The sequence below is a fragment of the Uranotaenia lowii genome, chromosome 3, assembly GCF_029784155.1.
Source record: "Uranotaenia lowii strain MFRU-FL chromosome 3, ASM2978415v1, whole genome shotgun sequence".
Taxonomy (NCBI): Eukaryota; Metazoa; Arthropoda; class Insecta; order Diptera; family Culicidae; genus Uranotaenia; species Uranotaenia lowii.
In genome coordinates this window covers 7,676,978-7,697,722 of record NC_073693.1, presented here as the reverse complement: position 1 = coordinate 7,697,722, position 20,745 = coordinate 7,676,978, and the positions used below count along the sequence as shown (strand labels likewise).

The window sequence follows — 20,745 nt, the reverse complement described above, 5'->3', positions numbered from 1 at the left end:
TCTTCACTTCACTTTATCAACGTTGCAGTTGGCGGATCGTCATTGAAAAACTTATCCGATACAACTGTGTTCGATGTTTACTCTTGGGCTCGAACTCGCGGACATCGGCTCAGGAGACAACAGACTTGTCAACTGAGCTATATCACAAGCCCCATTCATCCCATCGTTTTAAATAATTAAAAGCGCTGTCAGAAGCTTTTATAAAAACGAAAATTTCTTAGCCATATCGATGAAATTTCATACAATTAGTACAATAAAGGCATCCCGATTTTCTTCTCAGTGCATTTTTAGTACACTCACTGACATTTTCGACAAACGTCACAAATAATAGCCTTTTTCAACGATGCAGTTTGTTTGTGTTTGTTCGAAACCGTCAGTGTGTTTCGGTTTTCCGTTCGTGTGCCTGCTGCAGACAGACCGAACAGACCATCATCATCGGGGCAGCAATAAGCAGATCCTCATCATCACCACAGTCGGACGAGCTAGGCGAAAAGAAAAAAGTTAGGTGTAGCAGTACGGTCACGGAAATTCAGTTTTTTAATCGTAACACCCAGCAGCGCCGTTTTGATTGGAAAATTGGACTCGCCCTCGACGGATTCGTGTCAATCGCTAGCAGGTTCCAGTGTGCAAGCAGCAAATACGACGGAGAAAGTACGGATTATTCCGGAATCAAAAAGGGTAAGTTTGCTGATGGGAAGAAAATTTTCTCTTCTCCAACCTCTGCGCTGCTAGACGAGATACGACGACGAGGCAGCTCAGAATAATGATGGGATGGAGGAACAAGTGCAGCAGAAAAATAAATGCGAATAATCAAGAGGCCTTGCGATGATTCATCAACGCTTTGCTTTGATTAGCGTGATTTATGCTATGGAAATCGTTCCATCGGAACAAAAGATCCGTGGCCATTTGGGAGTTTCGGATGTTCGAGCTGCTTCCGGCTGGGGCGGTGAAATTTCGATCGGATTGTTACGTGGTTGGTTTTTTTTCTGCTGCTTCACGCATAGGAGGTCTCCCACTGTGATTTTTTGCGATCGAAAGTGAATCTGTGTGTGGGAAGATCAGTTTATTTAATTTTGTTTTTTCAATGATGAGGTGTACGCGCCCTTGATTTCTGGATGAGTGAGGTGACCAAGATACAGAATAGGATCGGGCTGTTTATCCGATTCTTTGTTATGTCGATAGGCGTAAAATATGCGAAAATTATTTAAGATTCGATTTGGTCATATTAAGCTATCTGTGATAAGCCTATATAATGACGACGCGATTATTCATCGTTACTTAATAATCCTTATCATGAAAGCTAGGTGAGGTATTTATCCAGTTTTTTTAAGTGATGCAAGATTTAAGATACAATTTTTTGAATGAATATTTTCCCCGATTCCGTCAACTTGTTGATGCTAGAATCGAAGAATCATTTTTATTAATCAAATTTTTGTTCTAATTGTAATTGTAATTTTATTGAGTAACGATAGCCTTCTTTGGTACTACATAAGGTTAAGGAAACTATGAAGAAGCGGTTTAACATTGGAGAATCAACGTAACTACAACACATTATAAACTAGAGTAATAATTTTTTACGGCTTTTTTGAAACAGGTCCTGGTAGGTTTGATTTTGGTTTCCAAGGGAATGGTATTCCAACATGAAGCACCGTGCACCAATATACTCTTTCCGCTCGATGTGGTATGCCTGGGTATGATGAAGTTGCGAGACCTCTCGAGCTGTCCTCTTTGCAGGTGTTGTTGTAGATAACTGGGTAACAAGCCTTGGTACCCTTGCCACATGATGTCTAGTACCCTGATTTCGAAGTTGTGCAGCAAATCGTGCCCCAAAATGGCTCTGCGTACGTTGGCTGTTGTATCTCGACGTCTGAGATTGAAAACAAATCTCACAGAAGACTTGAAGCACTTATGCAGTTGCTCTCGTAGAGCTCCAGATAGTCCGGGATAATACACGACGTCACAGTAGGTGAAAATCGGTACAATTACGGATTGCACCAATTTCAGTCTGGTAGGTTGCGAGAGGACTGGAGCAAAACGTCGAAAAGTTCGGAGGGTGTTGAATACTTTCATTGTTATTTGATTCACATGAAGTTTCCAGTTGAGGTTACAATCCATAGTTAGTCCTAGATTCACAACCTTACTAGATATGGGGATGGTTTCTCCACAGAATATGATTGAGTTATTTGGGTTTATTTGCCCTGCTTTGCTAAAAATGATAGCTTGCGTTTTTTTCGGATTAGGATACAGCTTATTCGCGTTTGCCCATAGCTTAATTGATTGCAGGTCCTCGTTGATCGCGTTCACCAATCTGTCTACTTCGCCAACAGGGCCGGAGGTATATATTTGAAGATCGTCCGCATATAGCTGGTAGTGACATCTCAAAGAGGAGGGCAGACTGTTGATGTAAAGACTGAACAGTAGGGCGCTTAAGCATGAGCCTTGTGGAGTACCATCGTTGAGTTGGCATTCGGCTGAGTAGCTACCATTGCAGCGAACAACCTGGCTTCGTTGGCCAAGAAAAGACTTAATGAGGTTGCATGCAGGTTGTGAAAAGTGAAACTCACTCGTGAGCTTCAGCCCTAGTTTATCATGATCAACACAATTGAATGCTAGCGAGAAATCTACTAGTACCATTAATGTGCAGTTGTTATTGTCGAAATTGTCATAAATGTCATGAGTGACTTTGCATAGGGCTGTGGTGGTACTGTAGTGCTTACGGTATCCAGATTGACAAGAAGCAAGCAGAGAGTGTTCGTTATGGGTTAGATGTTGTGTGATTTGCGACATCATTATTTTTTCCAATACCTTAGAAACTGCAGGTAGCACACTAATTGGCCTGAAATCTTTAGGCTGTGTCGGGTTGGATATTTTGGCGATTGGTGTTACTATAGCTTTTTTCCATAAAGCTGGAAAGGTATTGGCTTCAATTATGCAATCAAATATATGTTTCAAAATTCTAAGAATGAACGGGCAGAGCATCTTAATGAACGAAATGGGTATTCTATCCCAACCGGTGGCATTCGAATCAATTTCAAAAATTCTTTTGCAGATTTCATCCACGGAAGTGGACGAGAAATTGAAAAGAGGATAGTTGACCGGTCCTCTGTCTTCCTCAACATGTTGCTGTTGAAGGGATGGGGGCTCACCTGAAGTAGTAGAGAGTTGCTGATGAGCATGTGAAAAGAAAGTGTTGAGTTCGTTGGTATCCAGCTCATTGTTGTTGATGGTACTCCTAGCGTTGTTGTGCACACCTTCTCTTTTGAGATTGCTCCACAGTTTTTTCGCCGGAAGGTCAGCATCGAAAAATTGTTCGGAATATCGTCTCTTGGCTGCTGTTATGAGCGTTTTGGCTTGGTCACGTTTTCTCATGAAGTCTGCCCATTCCTCATTCCCTCGTATACGATTAGGATTCCTCGAATAAAGTGCATAAGCTATATCACGATTTTTTACTGCTCTTAGAATCTCGCGTGTAATCCACGGCGTGCGTTTGTCGCGAACAACCATGGATCTTTCTGGTGCGTGAAGATCCAAAAGAGATTGTAGACTGGAAGTTAGTAGGGAAGTTTTGATATCTGGATGTGATGCGTCTATTATTGGAGACAAATCTAACATCTCGAAGTCAGCTTGGAGACGTGGCTGGTCAATATTATGGAGGTTTCTCACACGTATCACTTGCGGTTCTATCTGTGGCATTCTAATGTCGGACAGAAGAAAAACTATGTTGTGATCGGAGATGGTACAGACGATTGTTTTCGATTTGTAGACATGTTGAGGCGAATCAGTTATCAGTAGGTCAATGGTGGTTGCAGAGGTGTCGGTAACTCTGGTAGGTTCTGTCGGCAATATAGTTAAATTGAAGCACGAATTGATCCGATTGAGGGAGGCTAGATTAGTTGAAGGCTGGAGTGATTTAACATTAATGTTAAAATCTCCTACAAGGTATAGACGATCGAAGCTCAAATCCGCTAACTTAAATAGTAGTTTTTCATAGCATTGGCCGAAATGTGGATTACTGCACGAAGGGTTGTAGAAGACTACTACTCCGACCTTGATGTTGTTGATTTGAGCGCTTACTGCGAGAAATTCGATTCTTGATGCAATCGACAAATTCGGATCGAATTCGGATTTGAGTACTGGAGACACTTTCAAACCTTTTTTCACGTATAAGCCGACTCCGCCATATGATGGAATTCTCACAGGTCCAGAAGGTGATGATTGTTTCAATTTCGTTTCGGTCACAGCAAAAAAGTGGTATTGGGTTTTCTCCAGAATCAGTTTCACACCGTCTATGTTATGTTCTAGTCCTCTTACATTGAGATGGCCTAAACGTAGGTTATTGTGAACTTGTGGCATGGTAGTATGGGAAACGTCAGTAAAGTAGCGGGTAGGTTACGTAAATGAAGAAGAAGACTCGTTGGATGATCGTGCATCGAAGAAAATAGACTCATCTAAGCTGGTGTCATTTTTAACGAGCTCTAAGAGAGATGGTATGTTATCCACAGGAATGTACTTGGTATGATTTGGAAGAAGAACAGACACCCTATCGTCTCTTACGAAAACTGAGCGAAGACTTTTCTGATGCTTGAGTCGTAATGCTAAGTTTCGAACACGAAAAGTACCGATGGAGAGCATTTCATTTAGCGTAAAACGATACTCTAGTGGTAATCCTACATTAAGTTGATTGAGGCGAGCACTTTGGAATTTTTCGAAATATTTCCGCAATACATTTTTCCTCATTTCTCCTAATGGAGAAGTTGCTTCAAAACTAAGCATTGGAAGCTATTCAAACTCATTATTAAAATTTCAATATAAAAAGGATATAGATAAAGTCTCGCCTTTCCTTTTTCTAGGTAGGAAATGACAAATATAAAACTGTCAAAATTAACGAAAACTACAAAAAATGATAGAAAAGATGAAAATAACAAAATGAACAAATTTGGCAAAATTATCAAAACCATCGAAATTTTAAAAACTTGAAAAATGATCTAGATTGAAAAAAAAATGCAAAAAAATTAAAAAAATGACTAGTTACAATAACGGAAAATTAGAAAATAAATGGCAAAAGACTAAATTTTCAAAAATCGAAAAATTATCAAAATTGTCAGAATTGCTAAAATTTAGAAAATTAACAGAAATGATAAAAATGTAAAAAAATTGTCAAAATGGCAGAAAGTCTATAATTTTTTTTTAAAGTTGTAATAATTATCAAAATTTTACAAAATGTAAAAATAGTAGTCAAAAAAAAAAAAAAACAAAAATTACACATATGAAAGAAGTGCAGAGTTATCAAAATTGAGAAAATAGACAATAATGATAAAATTTTAAAATATCACGAAAATTATATAAAGTGACAAAAATGTAAAAAAAATACATTTTTCAAAATTGTTGAAATTGTCGAAATTTTCAAAACTTTCTGTATTACTTAAACTATCAAAATTGCTCAAGTTGTCAAAGTGATAAAATTGATAAAAAATGTCTGAAGAGATAAAAATTACAAAAATTTCTATTTTATTATCAAATTCTCAAATTTTTGTCCAAATTAAAAAAAAAACCAAATTGTCAAAATTAACCGAATTCACAAAATTGACCAATAAAGTTGTCAAAATATTCCAAATTGTCAAAATTAACCAAATTCACAAATTTGACAAATATGATAAAAGTGACAAAAAAGTTGAAAAAACAACCAAATTATCAAAATTGTCAGAATTGACAAAATTAAGAAAATTGACAAAATAATAAAAATGACAAAAATGATAAATATGATAAAAATTACAAAAATGCTCAAATGTGTCAAAATTCTAAAAAAAGACAGAATTATAGAAAACATTATCCAAGTGACAAAAGTGGCAATTGTTTAAATTTCAAATTTGTCAAAATTTTCTCAAAACAGTGAAAAAAGATTAAAAATAATTAAAATGACCAAAATAACAAAAATGAAAAAAAAAAAATCTTGAAATTTCCAAAAATGTCAAAAAGAACAAAATTGACTAATAACTGCAAAAATGTCGAAAATGGCATTTTATAATTTTGCATTTTTCCACTCTTTTTATATCACTCTAACAACCCATCTGGACGTTCGAAGGCTTGTACCTGTTTTCAGGGGCATCTGAAAGAGATTTGAGCTTCCTTAAAACACATCTTGTGTGCTTTTTTTAGGAATCTTTTTTAACAATCAAAATACCTCAGGGCGCTGAATCTTGTTGAAAATATTTTTTATCAACTGTAGATTCACAAAAACACTCCATACAGCGATTAAAATGCTTGCTTGAAATATCTCTAGTATACAGGGTATGGCTATTAAAATGCTACGTTTAAACTTAATTTCAAATGATTGATGAAAATAAAACCATTCATTTAAGTTTTCTTAATACAAAACCATTTTTTAAAATTGTAGCATTATAATTAAGTTTGTGTAGCTATTTTGTTTTGAGCGTGTAGTCTTACCATGTGAGTGAAAACATAACAAAGAATGAGTGTATAGGATTAAGAGTGTAGCTGTGCAACGCGCACGTGGAAAAAAATAACACAAACAAAGAGCCATTCTTGTTTGAGCTGCCGTAGCGCATAGTCGAGATTTTTTCAAAAATAAGATTCGGTTTTCAAATAAGGGACTGTTGAATTTTAGTGATAAAAATAATACTAACGTTTTGCTAATTGGTTGTTTAGAATGAGTGTAGAGGCTGGTGCCCCATCAGGGGCACCTATATGGATAGCAATTTGGATAGTTGTGAAAAGACAATGCAACAAGAGAATAAAAATGGCGACAACGATCCATACAAAGTTATAGTGGAAAAAGAAAACGAAAAGGAAAATCAAATCGGTATCAATAAAATTTCGATCGGAATGATTCTGAAGCAAAATAGTTTCACGAAATCTGTTCTGGATATTCGAAAAAATGGTCGCTCGAAAGTGCTAGTATATTTCGATGATTGGAAAGAAGGAAACAAGCTTGTTGTTACGAACGTGGACATCCCTAAGTAGTTAGGTCGATCATCGAGTTGGCGATGACGTACGATGACATGGGTGTCAGATGTCATAGTGAAGCACGAGGTGAATTAGCACAATTTGGAAGGCGAGCTATTTTCGGGAAGACAAAGTTAAATTCCTATAAATCAGTTCTGTGAATCAGTGAAATTTAGTATTAAAACCCAAACAGTAAGTTTGAAACCGGAAAGATAGGCTAGCATTAAAATTTAATTAAAATATCCTTGGTTTGTATAGATTGGTATTCGGATCTGTAGAGTGTGGCAGTTCACGTGCTTTGACATTGACATCGATTGATAATAATCGTAAGTCTTTCAAGAATCTTTATTTCATGGAAAAAATTGTAATACAACCATATATCTCATGTAGGTTGAGAGTCGGATATTTATAACCCGTAGCAGGTTCATGTGCTAGCAAAGAAAGATAAAAGAAACTAGAATTGTAAGTCTTTATTATTATATAATGTTGAACATAACCTAACCTAAAATTTATATTTTAGCTTTAAAGCGATCAATTATAAAAACATCAGCTAAAAAAGATCTGCGTTTTTTGACTCGCTAGCCGCGTGAATTCTTGTAAATTGTAAAAATTTATGCTTGAAGAAATATTCAGCTTATATTCCATTGGGTTTTGTGTCCGTCAAAAGCGTTATAAGTAACATCCCCGAAGAAATCGTTGTTAAGGAATTGGTAAATGAAATTGAAACAACGAAGGATATTGTGGAAATTGTTAGAATGCATAGATTCGTCGATAAGAAGAAGTTGCCAATTAAAAGAGTCTGTGTGGTTTTCCGTTCCAACAAGCTTCCAGATTCAATCAGAATATTTGCTGTTAACATGAAAGTTGAGGCCTATGTTAAAAGAGCTGTCATGTGCTACGCCTGTCTACGTTATAGGCGTAGAGCTAAGAATTGCAAAGGGAAGAAAAGATGTAACAACTGTGGAAATGAAGAAAGAAAAGATCATGACAGTGAAAATTGTGTAAACTTGACAAAATGCGTGCATTGTAAGGAAAGTCACTAAGCGTCTGACCCCAAATGCCCAGAACGAGTGAAACAGGCAGCTGTTAAGAAATTGATGGCTTGTATAAACTTAACTTACCAGGAAGCAAAAGAGAAATTCGGGGTGGAAACTCGAAATGGTTTTGAACTTCTGTCAAATATCAGAGAATTTCCGACCATCTATGAATGTTTTGCAACAGTAACATCAAAAAGCGTTAAGCCTCAGGCTGAAAACCAACTTAGAAAAGCTTCAAAGGTAAGTGAAGAAAACACTAAACAAATTAAGATCATCCAGCAATACCAAAAAAAAACGAAACAGATAAAAAAAAAACTGAAGAGGATTGTTATGTAAAACCATAAAATAAAGGAAAACACACTCAAATACACAAGAAAAAGATGATACGGACAACCAGCCACAGATGCCCGTTCAACAATATATGGAGCTTCGAAAACGGTGGGATGACCAAATGAATATACTAGCAAACCAAAAAGAAAATTATAAATCTGCTCTGAAGAAATCATATACTCGACTTTCACTTTTGATGTTATGGTAGGAAAAACGGGCCCGTGAGTATGTAAGTTGGCTTAAGTTTTTAAAATGTCGTGTTAGTAAATAATTATAATAGCTACAAGATTTGGGTTTTGCGTATTTGTATTGTGGTAAGAGCAGAGCGTAAAAAAGTCACCGCCATCAGTCAAAAACTGTGACTATGAAAAAGTTAAAGCAGTCGCATCCAATACAGACGCCTTCTTATGAGTAACTAAGCAAACAAACTTTCCTCAACTATCAGTCAAATAAAACGTCGAAATAATCATAGTCGCCTTCAGTTTGTCCTCGTCATTTTGATTGAGACGGAATATTGTTTAGATTAGAAAAAAACATTCTAAAACGACGCCGAAAACGACACGCAGAACAAGCAATCCAAATACTCGAAATTTTTCGATTCATACACAATCGCTTGGAACCGACGCCATCATTTGAAAATAAAACGACGCCGTCGTTTGAAAATAACATCTATCACGCGAACCGAAATCCATGACGACAGTCAAGGTTTTCCACACCCATAGAAGCGGTTGCAAAAATCCAATACCTATTTAGCACATCTCTGTGCCGATAATGCGCTGAAATGTGCACTGTGCCGAAGATGATATGTTTGAAAAACCGTAACTGGCATAAGGACTCGGCTCCCAACTAAAATGATGCATGCGACTACATTCAAGCAAAACAAGAAAAACATTTTATGGGATTTCGTTCCTATTGGATAATTCATCCCAGAAACAAGAAAATAAAAATATAAACCACAGCGCCCGTAGGGAGAATCGAACTCAAATCATCAACCATATGGTCTTGCTAGACCGACATCTTAACCAGTGTACTATTTGAGCTTCATGCAGCAAGAGGGATATTTGTCATAGGCATTCTGCCACCGATCAATCACAAAAGAAACGCACGACAGTGGCTTCCCGGCGTTTGGCCTCCTTTCAAGGTATTCATTTGTCTTGCGATGGAAACGGGAAAGGGAACGGGAGTGAAGGAAACGGGAAACCCATTGAATGAGAACTGTGCCTTGCTTACTGCCTGCTATTACATACACACGCTACATTTACACAGCTGCTAAAGCCGGGCAGCTTGGAGGGTGCTTGTTTGCCGGTGAATTGAAGGAATATATTCTTGTTGCTTTTGCTACATACACACGCACAGCTTAGCCGTGGTTGTTTGCCGGCGAATTGAATTGAAGGAATGTTTTTTTTTGTTGCTTTTACTGCATACACACGCACAGCTCGGCCGTGGTTGTTTGCCGGTGGATTGAAGGGATTGAATTAGAAGGATGTTTTTGTTGTTGCTTTTGCTACATTCACACGCACAGTGCTCGGTTCGCTGGCTGCCTGGTGTTGGCCGGTATTTATTTCCATCCTTCTTCGTCTTGTGATGCGATAGGGGGGGACGTGAAAGCGTTTTTATTTTGTTTCTTTCAGACATACGCAATTCGGTTAACTTGGGAGATTAATGCCGGTGGGAGCAAATCGAATCAGCACCGATCGCGTTATCTTCTTGTACCAATGATGCTATGTAATTGACTACACGCCATTGGCACAGAGGCTGAATTTTGGGTGCAGTCTTCTGAAGCTTGACTAGTAGTCAAATGAGACCTGAAACGTGATGGTGAAGGAAAATCAGCAATCAAGTCAACTTTGATGTTTGAAAAAATTATGCTCTGGGTAAGAGTTAGCCGTGCAGCATACACTGAAAGTCAGTGGTGGTTAACTTGTTTCAAAATTTATTGGAAAAGTTAGACCTGCCCTTAAGTTTTACCACTTGCCGCAGAAGATCAAGTAGAAGATATGTAAGTTTTATTCCAGGCTTCCGCTGGGTGTCGGTGCATGTCTTACAAACCCTCATGTTCTACAGGTCAGACTTTGACATCCAACATGCTTTAGAAATTGAAAGTTCATAGGAGTTTAATGAAAAACTCTCAATAAGACGTGTGATTCCCGCTTCTAAATCGCGAGATTTTGGTTTCCTGGCTCCTTAGCTTCGAAATTCTATAGAGACCTGCGTTACAAATAATCTTACCAGTATAAAAGTAGTGGCTCCAGAGAGTGAGCTGATTTCAGTTTTTTTCTATATTGGTTATTATCTTCCTCTCTGGAGCCACCACTTCACTTCTTGTTTTGCACCGTCTGTGGTACAAGATTCAAGGCACTATAGTATAGATTGTATACACTTTGCTGTAGTGAGTAATTTTGGATTATACTATTTTAATGGCATTGCGGCGAGATGAGACTCAAAGCAGCAAAGGATTAACAGTCAGCTTATTGCTTTCTATACGAAAATTGCCCTTCGCTTTCATCCGCTTACCACCGTTTCACTTCTTCTACGCAGCGCTCATTCGCTTCATCCATGCAATTATATTTTTCACAAAGTCTCAAATTTTTACCATAGAATTAATCTCGCCGCAATGCCATTAAAATATAATAGTCGACAATTATAACGGCGATAAAAATCTGAATCAGTAAGTAATTTTAGTAGTAGATTATGAATTATGGGTAAACTTGTAATTTTCAATATTTTTGTGAAGTCACTTATTTTTATCACCCACTCGCTTCGGGATCTCTGATTTCTTGTCATCATATGGTAAACTTAGGAAACAATTATCTTATCTTAAACTGCATAAGTCTGCCGACCTAAACCATACACAATATGTAGGTACTTGAATCGCTCATTTATCAGTCATGACTTTGGTCACAATAGTTTTGTTAAGACTTTTCAACATTGCTATTTTTAATCAATTTCTTTCTCCATACCGATCCAATTAGAAATTTGAGATTGACTAAGGATTTTTCTCGACATATACAATTCTCGCCGTATTATAATAATTATTTTTCTCTTCATTTCCAGAAATTTGTTACCTGTTGTGTTGTTCTCGCGTGTTGAAAGCAACTCAAAGTCACAATAATGCAGGCCATCAAGTGTGTCGTCGTTGGAGACGGTGCCGTCGGTAAAACCTGTCTGCTGATCAGCTACACGACCAATGCCTTCCCCGGCGAGTATATTCCGACCGTGTTCGACAACTACTCGGCCAACGTGATGGTCGATGGCAAACCGATCAACCTGGGTCTGTGGGATACGGCCGGTCAGGAAGATTACGATCGACTTCGACCGCTGTCCTATCCGCAGACGGATGTATTTTTGATTTGTTTCTCGTTGGTCAATCCGGCCTCGTTCGAAAACGTCCGGGCCAAGTGGTATCCGGAGGTGCGCCATCACTGTCCCAACATACCGATTATTCTGGTGGGCACCAAGCTGGATCTGCGAGACGATAAGAACACAGTCGACAAACTGCGGGACAAGAAGCTGTCGCCGATCACTTACCCACAGGGTCTGGCCATGGCCAAGGAAATCGGCGCCGTCAAGTATCTGGAATGTTCGGCCCTGACACAGAAGGGTCTGAAGACGGTGTTCGATGAAGCAATTCGGGCCGTGCTGTGCCCCATCATTCCGGTGAAAAACAAACGTAAATGTTCCATTCTGTAAGCATGTAAGCGCTTTCCAATCACCACCCTCCTCCTAAGCAAAAAGATTATAAAAACAATTCTTCCACCAATCAAACCAAAAGAGAAAAAAAAATGCAAACCTTGCTCGTAAAGTTCGAGTCCTAACTTTCCCCTGTTTCTCCCCAAAGTGTGAATCATCCCCCCTTTTCGCTAGTAGATTCAAACAAAAACACTGTTCTATACTTTTGCTATTCCGAGATTTACCGTAAAAAACAGTGCCCCTCAATGTTATGATTGCTATTTGCATTTGTCGAAGTTGAACAAAAAAAAACTGTTAACGGAAGCCCAAAATCAAAACTTTACACCAGTCACTAAGGGTGAAGGAAAGTGTGCTGATGAAATAACGAACGCACTCCGGAAACGGGAAATTTGATAATCGACGAAAATGGTCTGTTGGAATGGTAGCGGATGCGCCAATTTAGTCGTTGGTGGTTTCTTTTCTGGGTCACGAGGAACAGGATCTGGGATAGGAACAGCCAGTCGCGAAGGATTTCGAACTTGTATTTAAAGGTAATCTTTTCTGTAAATTTCCTAAACTTCTTCTCACTCGTGTTTTTGAGGTACAAAAAATTAATAATTCACCATTTCTCTTAATTTCAGGCTTACAACCTGTGACTTTTTGTGCATTGAATCAAAAACATAAACCGCCGCAGCTCATTTAAGTCCCTAGACGACGGAAGTGTCGATCGTAGACTGTACAGTTTTTCTACGCAGCATCCCGGCCCCCTCTCGCTCCTCGTTCTATTTCTATAGTTAGTACCCTAAACTAAAACAGTAAAGCTTCCATACCAGTAGTAGCAAATGGTAAACGTCCAGCGGAATAATAATGATCGTTTGTGCGTATCGTTCCCCCAAGAAAAAAAAATCACTGTTGGCGTTGAGCAGTTCTTAGAGAACTTGCTTTGTCACTTTTGTGTTCTGAGGGATTGTGAAAATAAAAAAAAATCTAACAAATGTGTGCATTTTCGCACGCGGTCTGCTTTGCAAGCTAATATTGTAGATGAAGACGAGAACAAAAAAAAAATGGAAAAGCAATTGGCAAACATTAACAGACAAATTCGTTCGTTAATGATGAGTTAGAGCAGAACTAGAAGAAAAAAAAACAACCAAAACTTTATCGCACAGAGCATTTTACACCCCTCCTCGTTGCAAAACAAGTAAGGAGTAAAAGATTTTCCACACACTATAGTGTGCTTGTGGTGAGATAGAAAAGTTATAGGAAAACGGGAATTGGCTGAATTGAACTTTGGAAATGAGCGATAATTTTGTCTATGAACAGTAAGTGGGAAAACTGAGACAAGCAAAAGTAAGAAAGTAGCAATCCGTTTGCTGAAAAAGCGAAATTCTACTGGAGCGATAGTAAGCAGAGACAATATTATCATTGTGTTATTACCCGTTGAAATTTTTTGTGTTTATTTTTTGTACTTTTGAAGTTCACAAAAGAGGTCTAGATTAAGTTGTGAAAAAGCCCCCTCCGTCATACTACAATATTATTACTTGTACGTATTTTTTTTCTGTTTTCAAGTTTTCTTTTGTAAAACCAAACATCAAGATCAAGTCATTGGAGTTTTCAAAACGAAGCGAAAAGCTAATGAGGGAACCGAGATATACAGGATATAAACCGGATATGAGAGCAATGTATTCTGGATAACGAAAAAGTATCCTTTGGGATGTTCAGTAAAAAAACGTGAAAGAGGAAAACCGGAAAAACGTTATATCAGCGAGATGAAACATTTTCTTGTCTAACTAGTGTAATGTTTTCTAAACCAATCAACCAACCAACAAACAAACCAACCAGCTATAATTCATTAATCAAAGAAATGAAACAGTGTGTGTGTTTGAGCTAATAATTCCTGTATTGCGAAAGAAGAAAAAATCAAACTATAATAGAAAAACAAAAAAAAAATGGATGTATAAACGTATACAGTCAACTAAAACACACACAAACCGGAAATAATTCACGCCTCCGCGCACTTCATCTATTTAAAGATGATGCAAGGCGAAATCAGAGAGGAGAAAGAAACAATAGCATGTATGTTTAAAAACTGTAATAATTATTGATTAAATGTTGTATAACAAACACAGAGGAGTTTTTTCTTTTTGTTTACTACTACTCTAGCTGTTATAAACACTGACATTGAAGTTCTACTAGGTTTTTTGAGATCCGTTTTATTTTGGGTAAATTAATCAATCGCTTAACCAGTTTTGTCTTTGATGGAGCCTAAACCAAAAACAAAATAGCGGAAACTAACCGTGCTTTGCCAAACAGTAAGAAAAAACAAATGAAAGAATAGAAGGCGCTTTTTGTACTGGTTTTTGTCCTCCTTACTAAATCTGTATTGTCGCGACTGCCGCAAAAGAAAATTGAACGAAAATTCGGTCCCACTTGATGTTTTAACGTGTAAGAAGGAAAGTATAAACAAAAAGAAATCTGTCGTATTAGAGAACAAAAGAAGATGAAAAAAATTTATTGATATAACATTTTTAATGAGTATAAATATTACTATTATTATTGAATAATAAATAATAAAAAAAACTAGAGAAAATCCTCCCGGTACCAACTTTATTACCGAAGACTAAAAGAAACCGCATCCCTACGAAGATTGGCAAGTTCTCTTCCCAGTTCCTATCCGAGAATCTCCTAGATCCGACAATTTTCCTAGATTTTTATTGTTCTTTGAGTCTCTGATTTCCTCATCAAAAGCATCTTAGTTATAGAAGCCATTTCCATCTTTTAGAAGATCAACTCTTTATTGAATTATATCTTCATTTCATCGAGCTAGGTCATGAGATCATCGATTCGCAGCATTTCGCCATCAGCTCTAAGATCATAATCATCGTTTATGGTTCTGTTTTTCATTGTTGGATTTTCTTTATCAAACTTCGAAAATATACTTTAACAAGTCTTCAAATCGAACTGATCTACTCTCTCTATCTGTTCTATTCGCAGTATGGAGACTGTTCTCATACTAGGAACCCGGAAAGTGCAATGAAACGTAGAAGAACGAAAGCAGCACTACCCCCATTTGCTCCTTCTAATAGAAGTATAGAACAGACAATCTCGCTTGTAAGCCGCAAACGGAGAGACTCGAAACCGAGACTCCGGAGCCGCTATATCTCAACTACTCAACCCATGTGTCTCTCAACATTTTGCAAGCATTTTCCACGACAGGTACTTACATATACATATGATGCACTTTGCACCTCATGCCCCAAAAATGAAATCTAACCAACCAGTAAAGTGGCAAGCACGTCGTTAGTCGAAAGCCAAAAAAAAAACCTATATGAATAATCACAGAATTGAACGTGACCTTGATCGGAATGTGATGTAAATTTAAGTCCCTCGTTATAAACTTAAAAAAATAAAGATCACCCCCGCTGAGACCTTTCTATGATTGAAACTTAAAGCGTGCGCTTTTCTACTAATCAGCTGAATTTTCATATCGTTAAAATGGTAAGATTATATGTTTCTTCTATCTATTGCTGTTAATTACTTTTCCTTTTTTTTAGTGTTTTAGAAATTAAGAAATCCCGGAATCGATTGCACAACGAGTTGGAAACCAAATGGATTTTTTCCCATATAATGATGTTGAACGGAAAACCTACAGCATGGAATTGTTGTATTATCGTATCCCATTAAGATTACTGTTTATAAGATCATTTAACTCAATACTACTTACATAACATATATTATACAAATCGTAACGAATCAGTATTAATAATGTTAAACTACTAGGAAAGCATTTAAAGCAGCAACAAAGGAAGAAGAAAAAAATAATACAATTATTACAATTTTTTGCCAAAATCATAGAATTACGTCACGTTTGTAATAAATAAAAGTTTAATCCTATACATCATTTCGTGTGGTTTTGAATAGGTGGGTTTTTGGGTTTTTTTTCCAGCTATTTTTTATTTATTGAACGCCTGAACTCGAGAGATCCGTGCTTCGAACACCTAACGTGTATTTTAAGTCAACGTTGCGATTTTTTTTTCCCTGGATTTTCATCTTCAAGGATGATTCATCTTTTAAACGTTACGATTTGGTACAAAGCTAGCAATTCATAAAAATTCTTGAATTTAAAAAAAATGCAGTGCTTTAGAGTACTTACTTTCTTTTGGGAAAATAACGAGATTATAAAAAAATCAGCTTAAAATTGATGCCGGATATTGTCCGCATAGTCTGGCTGAGTTACAGTCTTTACAGTTCACTTTTACCTGTTGATTTCCCATTACGAGTTGGAAAATTATAGTCGTTATAGTCCCTTCATCTTTCATTAGATCCGTTTTCGAGGCACATTAGTCACAAAAAACGTGCGTGCTAACTAGTTACTACGTCCAGACTCGTTACCCCAATTTATGACGGTCGCCATGCAGGGGGTGTAGCGTTAATCAAGCTCTCTACTATAAGCTACACATTTCCTTTATCCGAAAAATCCCATTTTTCAGAAATTTGGTTTCGAAACACATAATTATATTTCATCGAGTAATGTCGAATTTCATACGAAATCGACATACTTGCTTGCATATTTGCTCCCATCTTTTACAGTTTGGCTTTTCTCTTTCAACTGTTTGAATGTTCGAAGAATACATCACGTTTTTGTTTAAATTACCTTAAACTTTATTTATTCCCTCTTCAGGATTTTTGGAAAAAAACACAGGGACAAAAAAAGAATTTGATATTTGTTCCGGAATAATAAAACCCCATAAATGCTGTATACTTCGGATTATCCTGATCAAATTTATGTACCTAAAAGATTATTTTTTTAATGTTAATGAACCATCTTGAACATTTAAAAACTCTACAATCAATAACTAAGTTGGTAGAATACTATTTCTGGTTTTGGTACAATCAGTGATGAGAAGTTTTATTAAATTTCGTAAAGGAAATAATAATCATTCTGTTTGTCACATTACAACTTTTTTCTCTCCATTCGTATCACTTTAAGGTCTTCTACAAAGCTGTAGCGAGGGAAATTTCCTATCATATTTTGTACAGACAGGTAGACAAGCATTTCACCAGGGATTGGTATGATTTTGTCTTTGAAAAAACCATTAAAAAGGTTAAAAAATCTTAAAAAAATAAAATGTTTGAGACCCCCGATGGATTTTTTCAAATGAAAGGGGGAAGTCCCAGCTTTCGAATGGTGCAAAAATTTGCGATGCTAGTTTTCGAAAAATAAAGTTTTCTCCCAGAGATCGTGAGAATAACAAGGGATTAAATTTGTACACAGTAAATTTTTGCATCGATTTCCAGCAAAAAAAATTGCTGGAAATGTTCAGCAATCCAATTTTTTGCTGGAAACCAGCAATCGGTTTTCTGATTGCTGGATTTTTCAGCATTCGGTTGTGTTCTTGTCATTTTTGCTGAAAACCCAGCAATCGGATTTCAAATTGCTGGACTTTCCAGCAACTGATCTAGTTTGCTGGAAAATCAGCAATCGAGTTGTCAAATTGGAGTCGGTTTGTTTTCGTACGCGGAAAAAGGTGAGAGTTTATTTCACGAACTTTGAATAGATTAATCAATTATTCTTATTTTCCTCTATATTATAGCAACCATGGTCTGCAGACATCAAGTCAAGGGTGAGTTTTCATTGGATAGGTATTTTATGAAAGATACTAATAAAAACTTTATTTCAGGTGGTCAATGTCGTATTTAATAGGTGATGTAATAAAATGAATTAATCTCAATTATTTCTGTTGAGATTAATTCATTTTATTACATCACCTTATATCCTACAGTCAACACTTTGGCACAAAGCTTCCACCCCAGAGCAGAACCGGTGCTGGTATATTAAAAAAATGTATAATTTTGGTAATAAATACCACATAATTGAAAAAATGGAATAACTTCTTATTTATTGGTCATTATAGGTACAGCCAGTATTCAATACTTAATTTCGAATTGAAACATAAATTTGATACCAAATACAGCCGAATGTTTTGAAAAAAATTGCTGGTTTCCAGCAATCTGGATTGCTGATTTCCAGCAATTTGAATTGCTGGAATACAGCACTAATGTTTGCTGGTTTTTCCAGCAATTCAAATTGATTGAAAGTCAGCGGGACAAAAACCAGCAAAATTTTGCTGGTTTCCAGCAATAAAAAATTTGCTGTGTAACGATTGAACATGAATAAGTTGGTTTAATTTCGAACCAATCCTGTTTGTCGCTGAATCAGAATCATAGATTTTCAGTTGAAATACAAATTCATTCTTTGGTGCAAAATGTTAACATTGAATTCAAATTTTAAATTTATTGTAAACATTTTGCACCAAAGAATTAACAATAATATTAATTTCCAAGTTGATTCAACAACAAGCTGATAAGTTTTTTTTACCAATTAAACCAGCTAGTATTAATCTCAACGAAATCATACGTTACCAGCTAAAGTTGAACTGATGATTCATCGAAATGTTGCAGCCGCGTAATGAAAACAGGAGAAATAAATTGAAGTTCGAATTCTCTAGTTCTTAGTTAAATATTGAGATAAAGAGAAAAAAATGAATGAATTCAGATTGTTATTAATTTCGTTCATAAATTTCAAGATAGTTTAAAAAACTTCAGAAATAAACTTCTAATTCTTTTTATACGCATCGGTTTTCGCTTGGTAGGGTTGCAGCCAAATGAGTCTTGTCGAATTTCTCAAACCGTAAATTTTGTAAATTGACCCAAAAAACTGACCTGTGCAAAATTTAAGCTCAATCGGAATTAATTAAGGGGGAATTCAAAGCGCTCAAAGTTTCGGTTTTTGCCCCTTAAAAAATCACCAAAGGGGAGACCAAGGGAAATCGAAAAAATCGTAATTTTATTTTTAATGCCAAATGATGCAAAAATGGATTTCAGAATTTTAAAAATCACGTCCAGAGGGACCAGAGGAAATCCGGAAAATCAAATTTTTAATTTTTATGCCAAATGATTTGGTAATACATGAACGTCCAGTCTGGTGTTATCTCGAAACAAAAATTGGTCAAAAATCGACTTTCTGGGACTAAGTCAATTTTCCGGAAAAGGGCCGGTTTCCCGCAAAACGGCCAAGTCCCAGAACGTTGATTTTTGGTAAAAAAAAACGTTTTCGAGATAGCACCAGATTTTGACGTTTTATTCATTTTTAAGTCATTTGGCATCAAAATTTAAATTTCGATTTTTCGAATTCTTTTGGCCCTTCCTTCGGTAATTTTTTAGGGTAAAAAAACGAAACTTTGAACGCTTTGAGGCACCCTAAAGGCTGAAACACAATACAGCGTCGATCGTCGCGTCGCGTTAGCTGTCAACGCCGTCGTTGTGTACTAAAACGCTGACGCGACGCACCCGACGATTTTTGCATCACAATGCTGCGTCGAGAATCATAGCAACCAAAAGTTTGTTTTGATTTGTTTATTTCGTTCCGTTGTTTTGTGTATTTCACTTGTTGTCACGAAGGAAATCCCATTGAGCTGAACTTTTTAGCAGGGCAGTTTTGTGGGCGGTAGTGACTTTGTCAATCTACAAAATGTATATGGTTGATTTTCAAAATTATATCATGATTTTTTGAATATTTTTTTCTTGATCTTTTTGTCGTCAGTCTCAAAACTGATTTTCAAATCAGTTAGTAGTATCCAAAATGCAAAAATTGGGTCAACCTAAATGGAAACACACTGAATAATACCTGAATAATACCTCCGCCAGGGTCAACAGTCGTCCCGGCCCTGAGTTCTTTTGTGGCGAAGGGGTTCTCCTGCTTGCGCTATCAGGCAAGCATAGACACTTCTTCTCCGCGTGATGAAATCTGCCTTTCCAGCGACCTTCGTTCCGGTACTGCATCTGAATCGGACAGCATTTTCTACCAGAACACGGGTGGTGTTAATTCCTGCGTGATCGATTATCTGCTTGCTACTTCGTGCTCCTGCTACGATATCATTGCTTTTACCGAAACATGACTTAATGACCGTACCCTCTCCAGTCAGATTGTTGGCCCAGATTATACAGTGTTTCGTTGCGATCGTAACTCCCTCAACAGCAAAAAATCTACTGGTGATGGAGTGTTACTTGCCGTTAGATCTACACTCCCGGCTTTGCTTATCGAAGACGTTTCCTGGGACGATCTGGAATCTTCTTTGGACCCGCATTGATCTCGGTAATCGGAAACTCTATCTATGCGTAGCGTACGTGCCACCTGATCGTTCTGGCGACCTGGTTTTAGCAGAGTCCTTTTCGCGTTGCCTGTCTAAAGTTAGCTCTTTTTGTTCTCCTGAGGATGACATACTCGTCATTGGCGACTTCAACATGCCCGGCCTAAAATGGTGCTCCTCTCGAAGTGGCTTTCTGTTTCCAGATCCTAAGAGCACCTGCAACGCTTCAGGCGTAAATATTGGTTTTAAGTATACCAGTTTTAGCACAATTCGAAATTTTGGAATCGGCTAAAACACCCACTCCCCACCGGTGTAGGAGAAAATTTTAAAACGGAAACACTCATTGCAGACACTCAATAATTTAGAAGCAAAAACCCATTTTATTGGAAAAATTGCATAAGTTTTGAATTTCACGGTTGATTGTCTTAAAATTAATTCTACGAATATTCTTTTTGACAGAACAATGATTTCAACTATTCTACCAGGATTTCATTAATTTAAAAGCAAGAATGACTACACAACGAGGAAAAAAGGTCAATTGAAACAAATCTTCAATTAATTCAATCAAAGGTTTTATTAAAATGAAATGAAAAAGCTTT

General features: G+C 37.0%; 1 protein-coding gene across 2 annotated transcripts; it reads left to right on the top strand.

Moving 5' to 3' along the window:
* The first annotated feature begins 401 nt into the window (after positions 1-401).
* Positions 402-15,897, top strand: LOC129754322 (ras-related protein Rac1). 2 transcript variants are annotated; one of them, XM_055750300.1, is made up of 4 exons: positions 402-678; positions 11,385-12,000; positions 14,991-15,494; positions 15,551-15,897. In XM_055750300.1, exons 2-3 carry the CDS (start codon positions 11,442-11,444, stop codon positions 15,011-15,013), a joined length of 582 nt encoding a protein of 193 aa, XP_055606275.1. In that variant the 5' UTR covers positions 402-678; positions 11,385-11,441; the 3' UTR covers positions 15,014-15,494; positions 15,551-15,897. The 2 variants fall into 2 exon arrangements, with proteins under 2 accessions (XP_055606275.1, XP_055606276.1); XM_055750301.1 differs by lacking the exons at positions 14,991-15,494; positions 15,551-15,897 and adding an exon at positions 12,641-14,591 and having other exon boundaries at positions 405-678; positions 11,385-12,550.
* The last annotated feature ends 4,848 nt before the right edge of the window (positions 15,898-20,745 follow it).

Coding starts and splice junctions, on each gene's coding strand:
- LOC129754322 (XM_055750300.1), top strand. CDS start 11,442: ATGCAGGCCATCAAGTGTGTCGTCGTTGGAGACGGTGCCGTCGGTAAA. Junction 12,001..14,990: donor CATTCCGGTGAAAAACAAAC/GTAAATGTTCCA, acceptor TTCTATTCGCAG/TATGGAGACTGTTCTCATAC.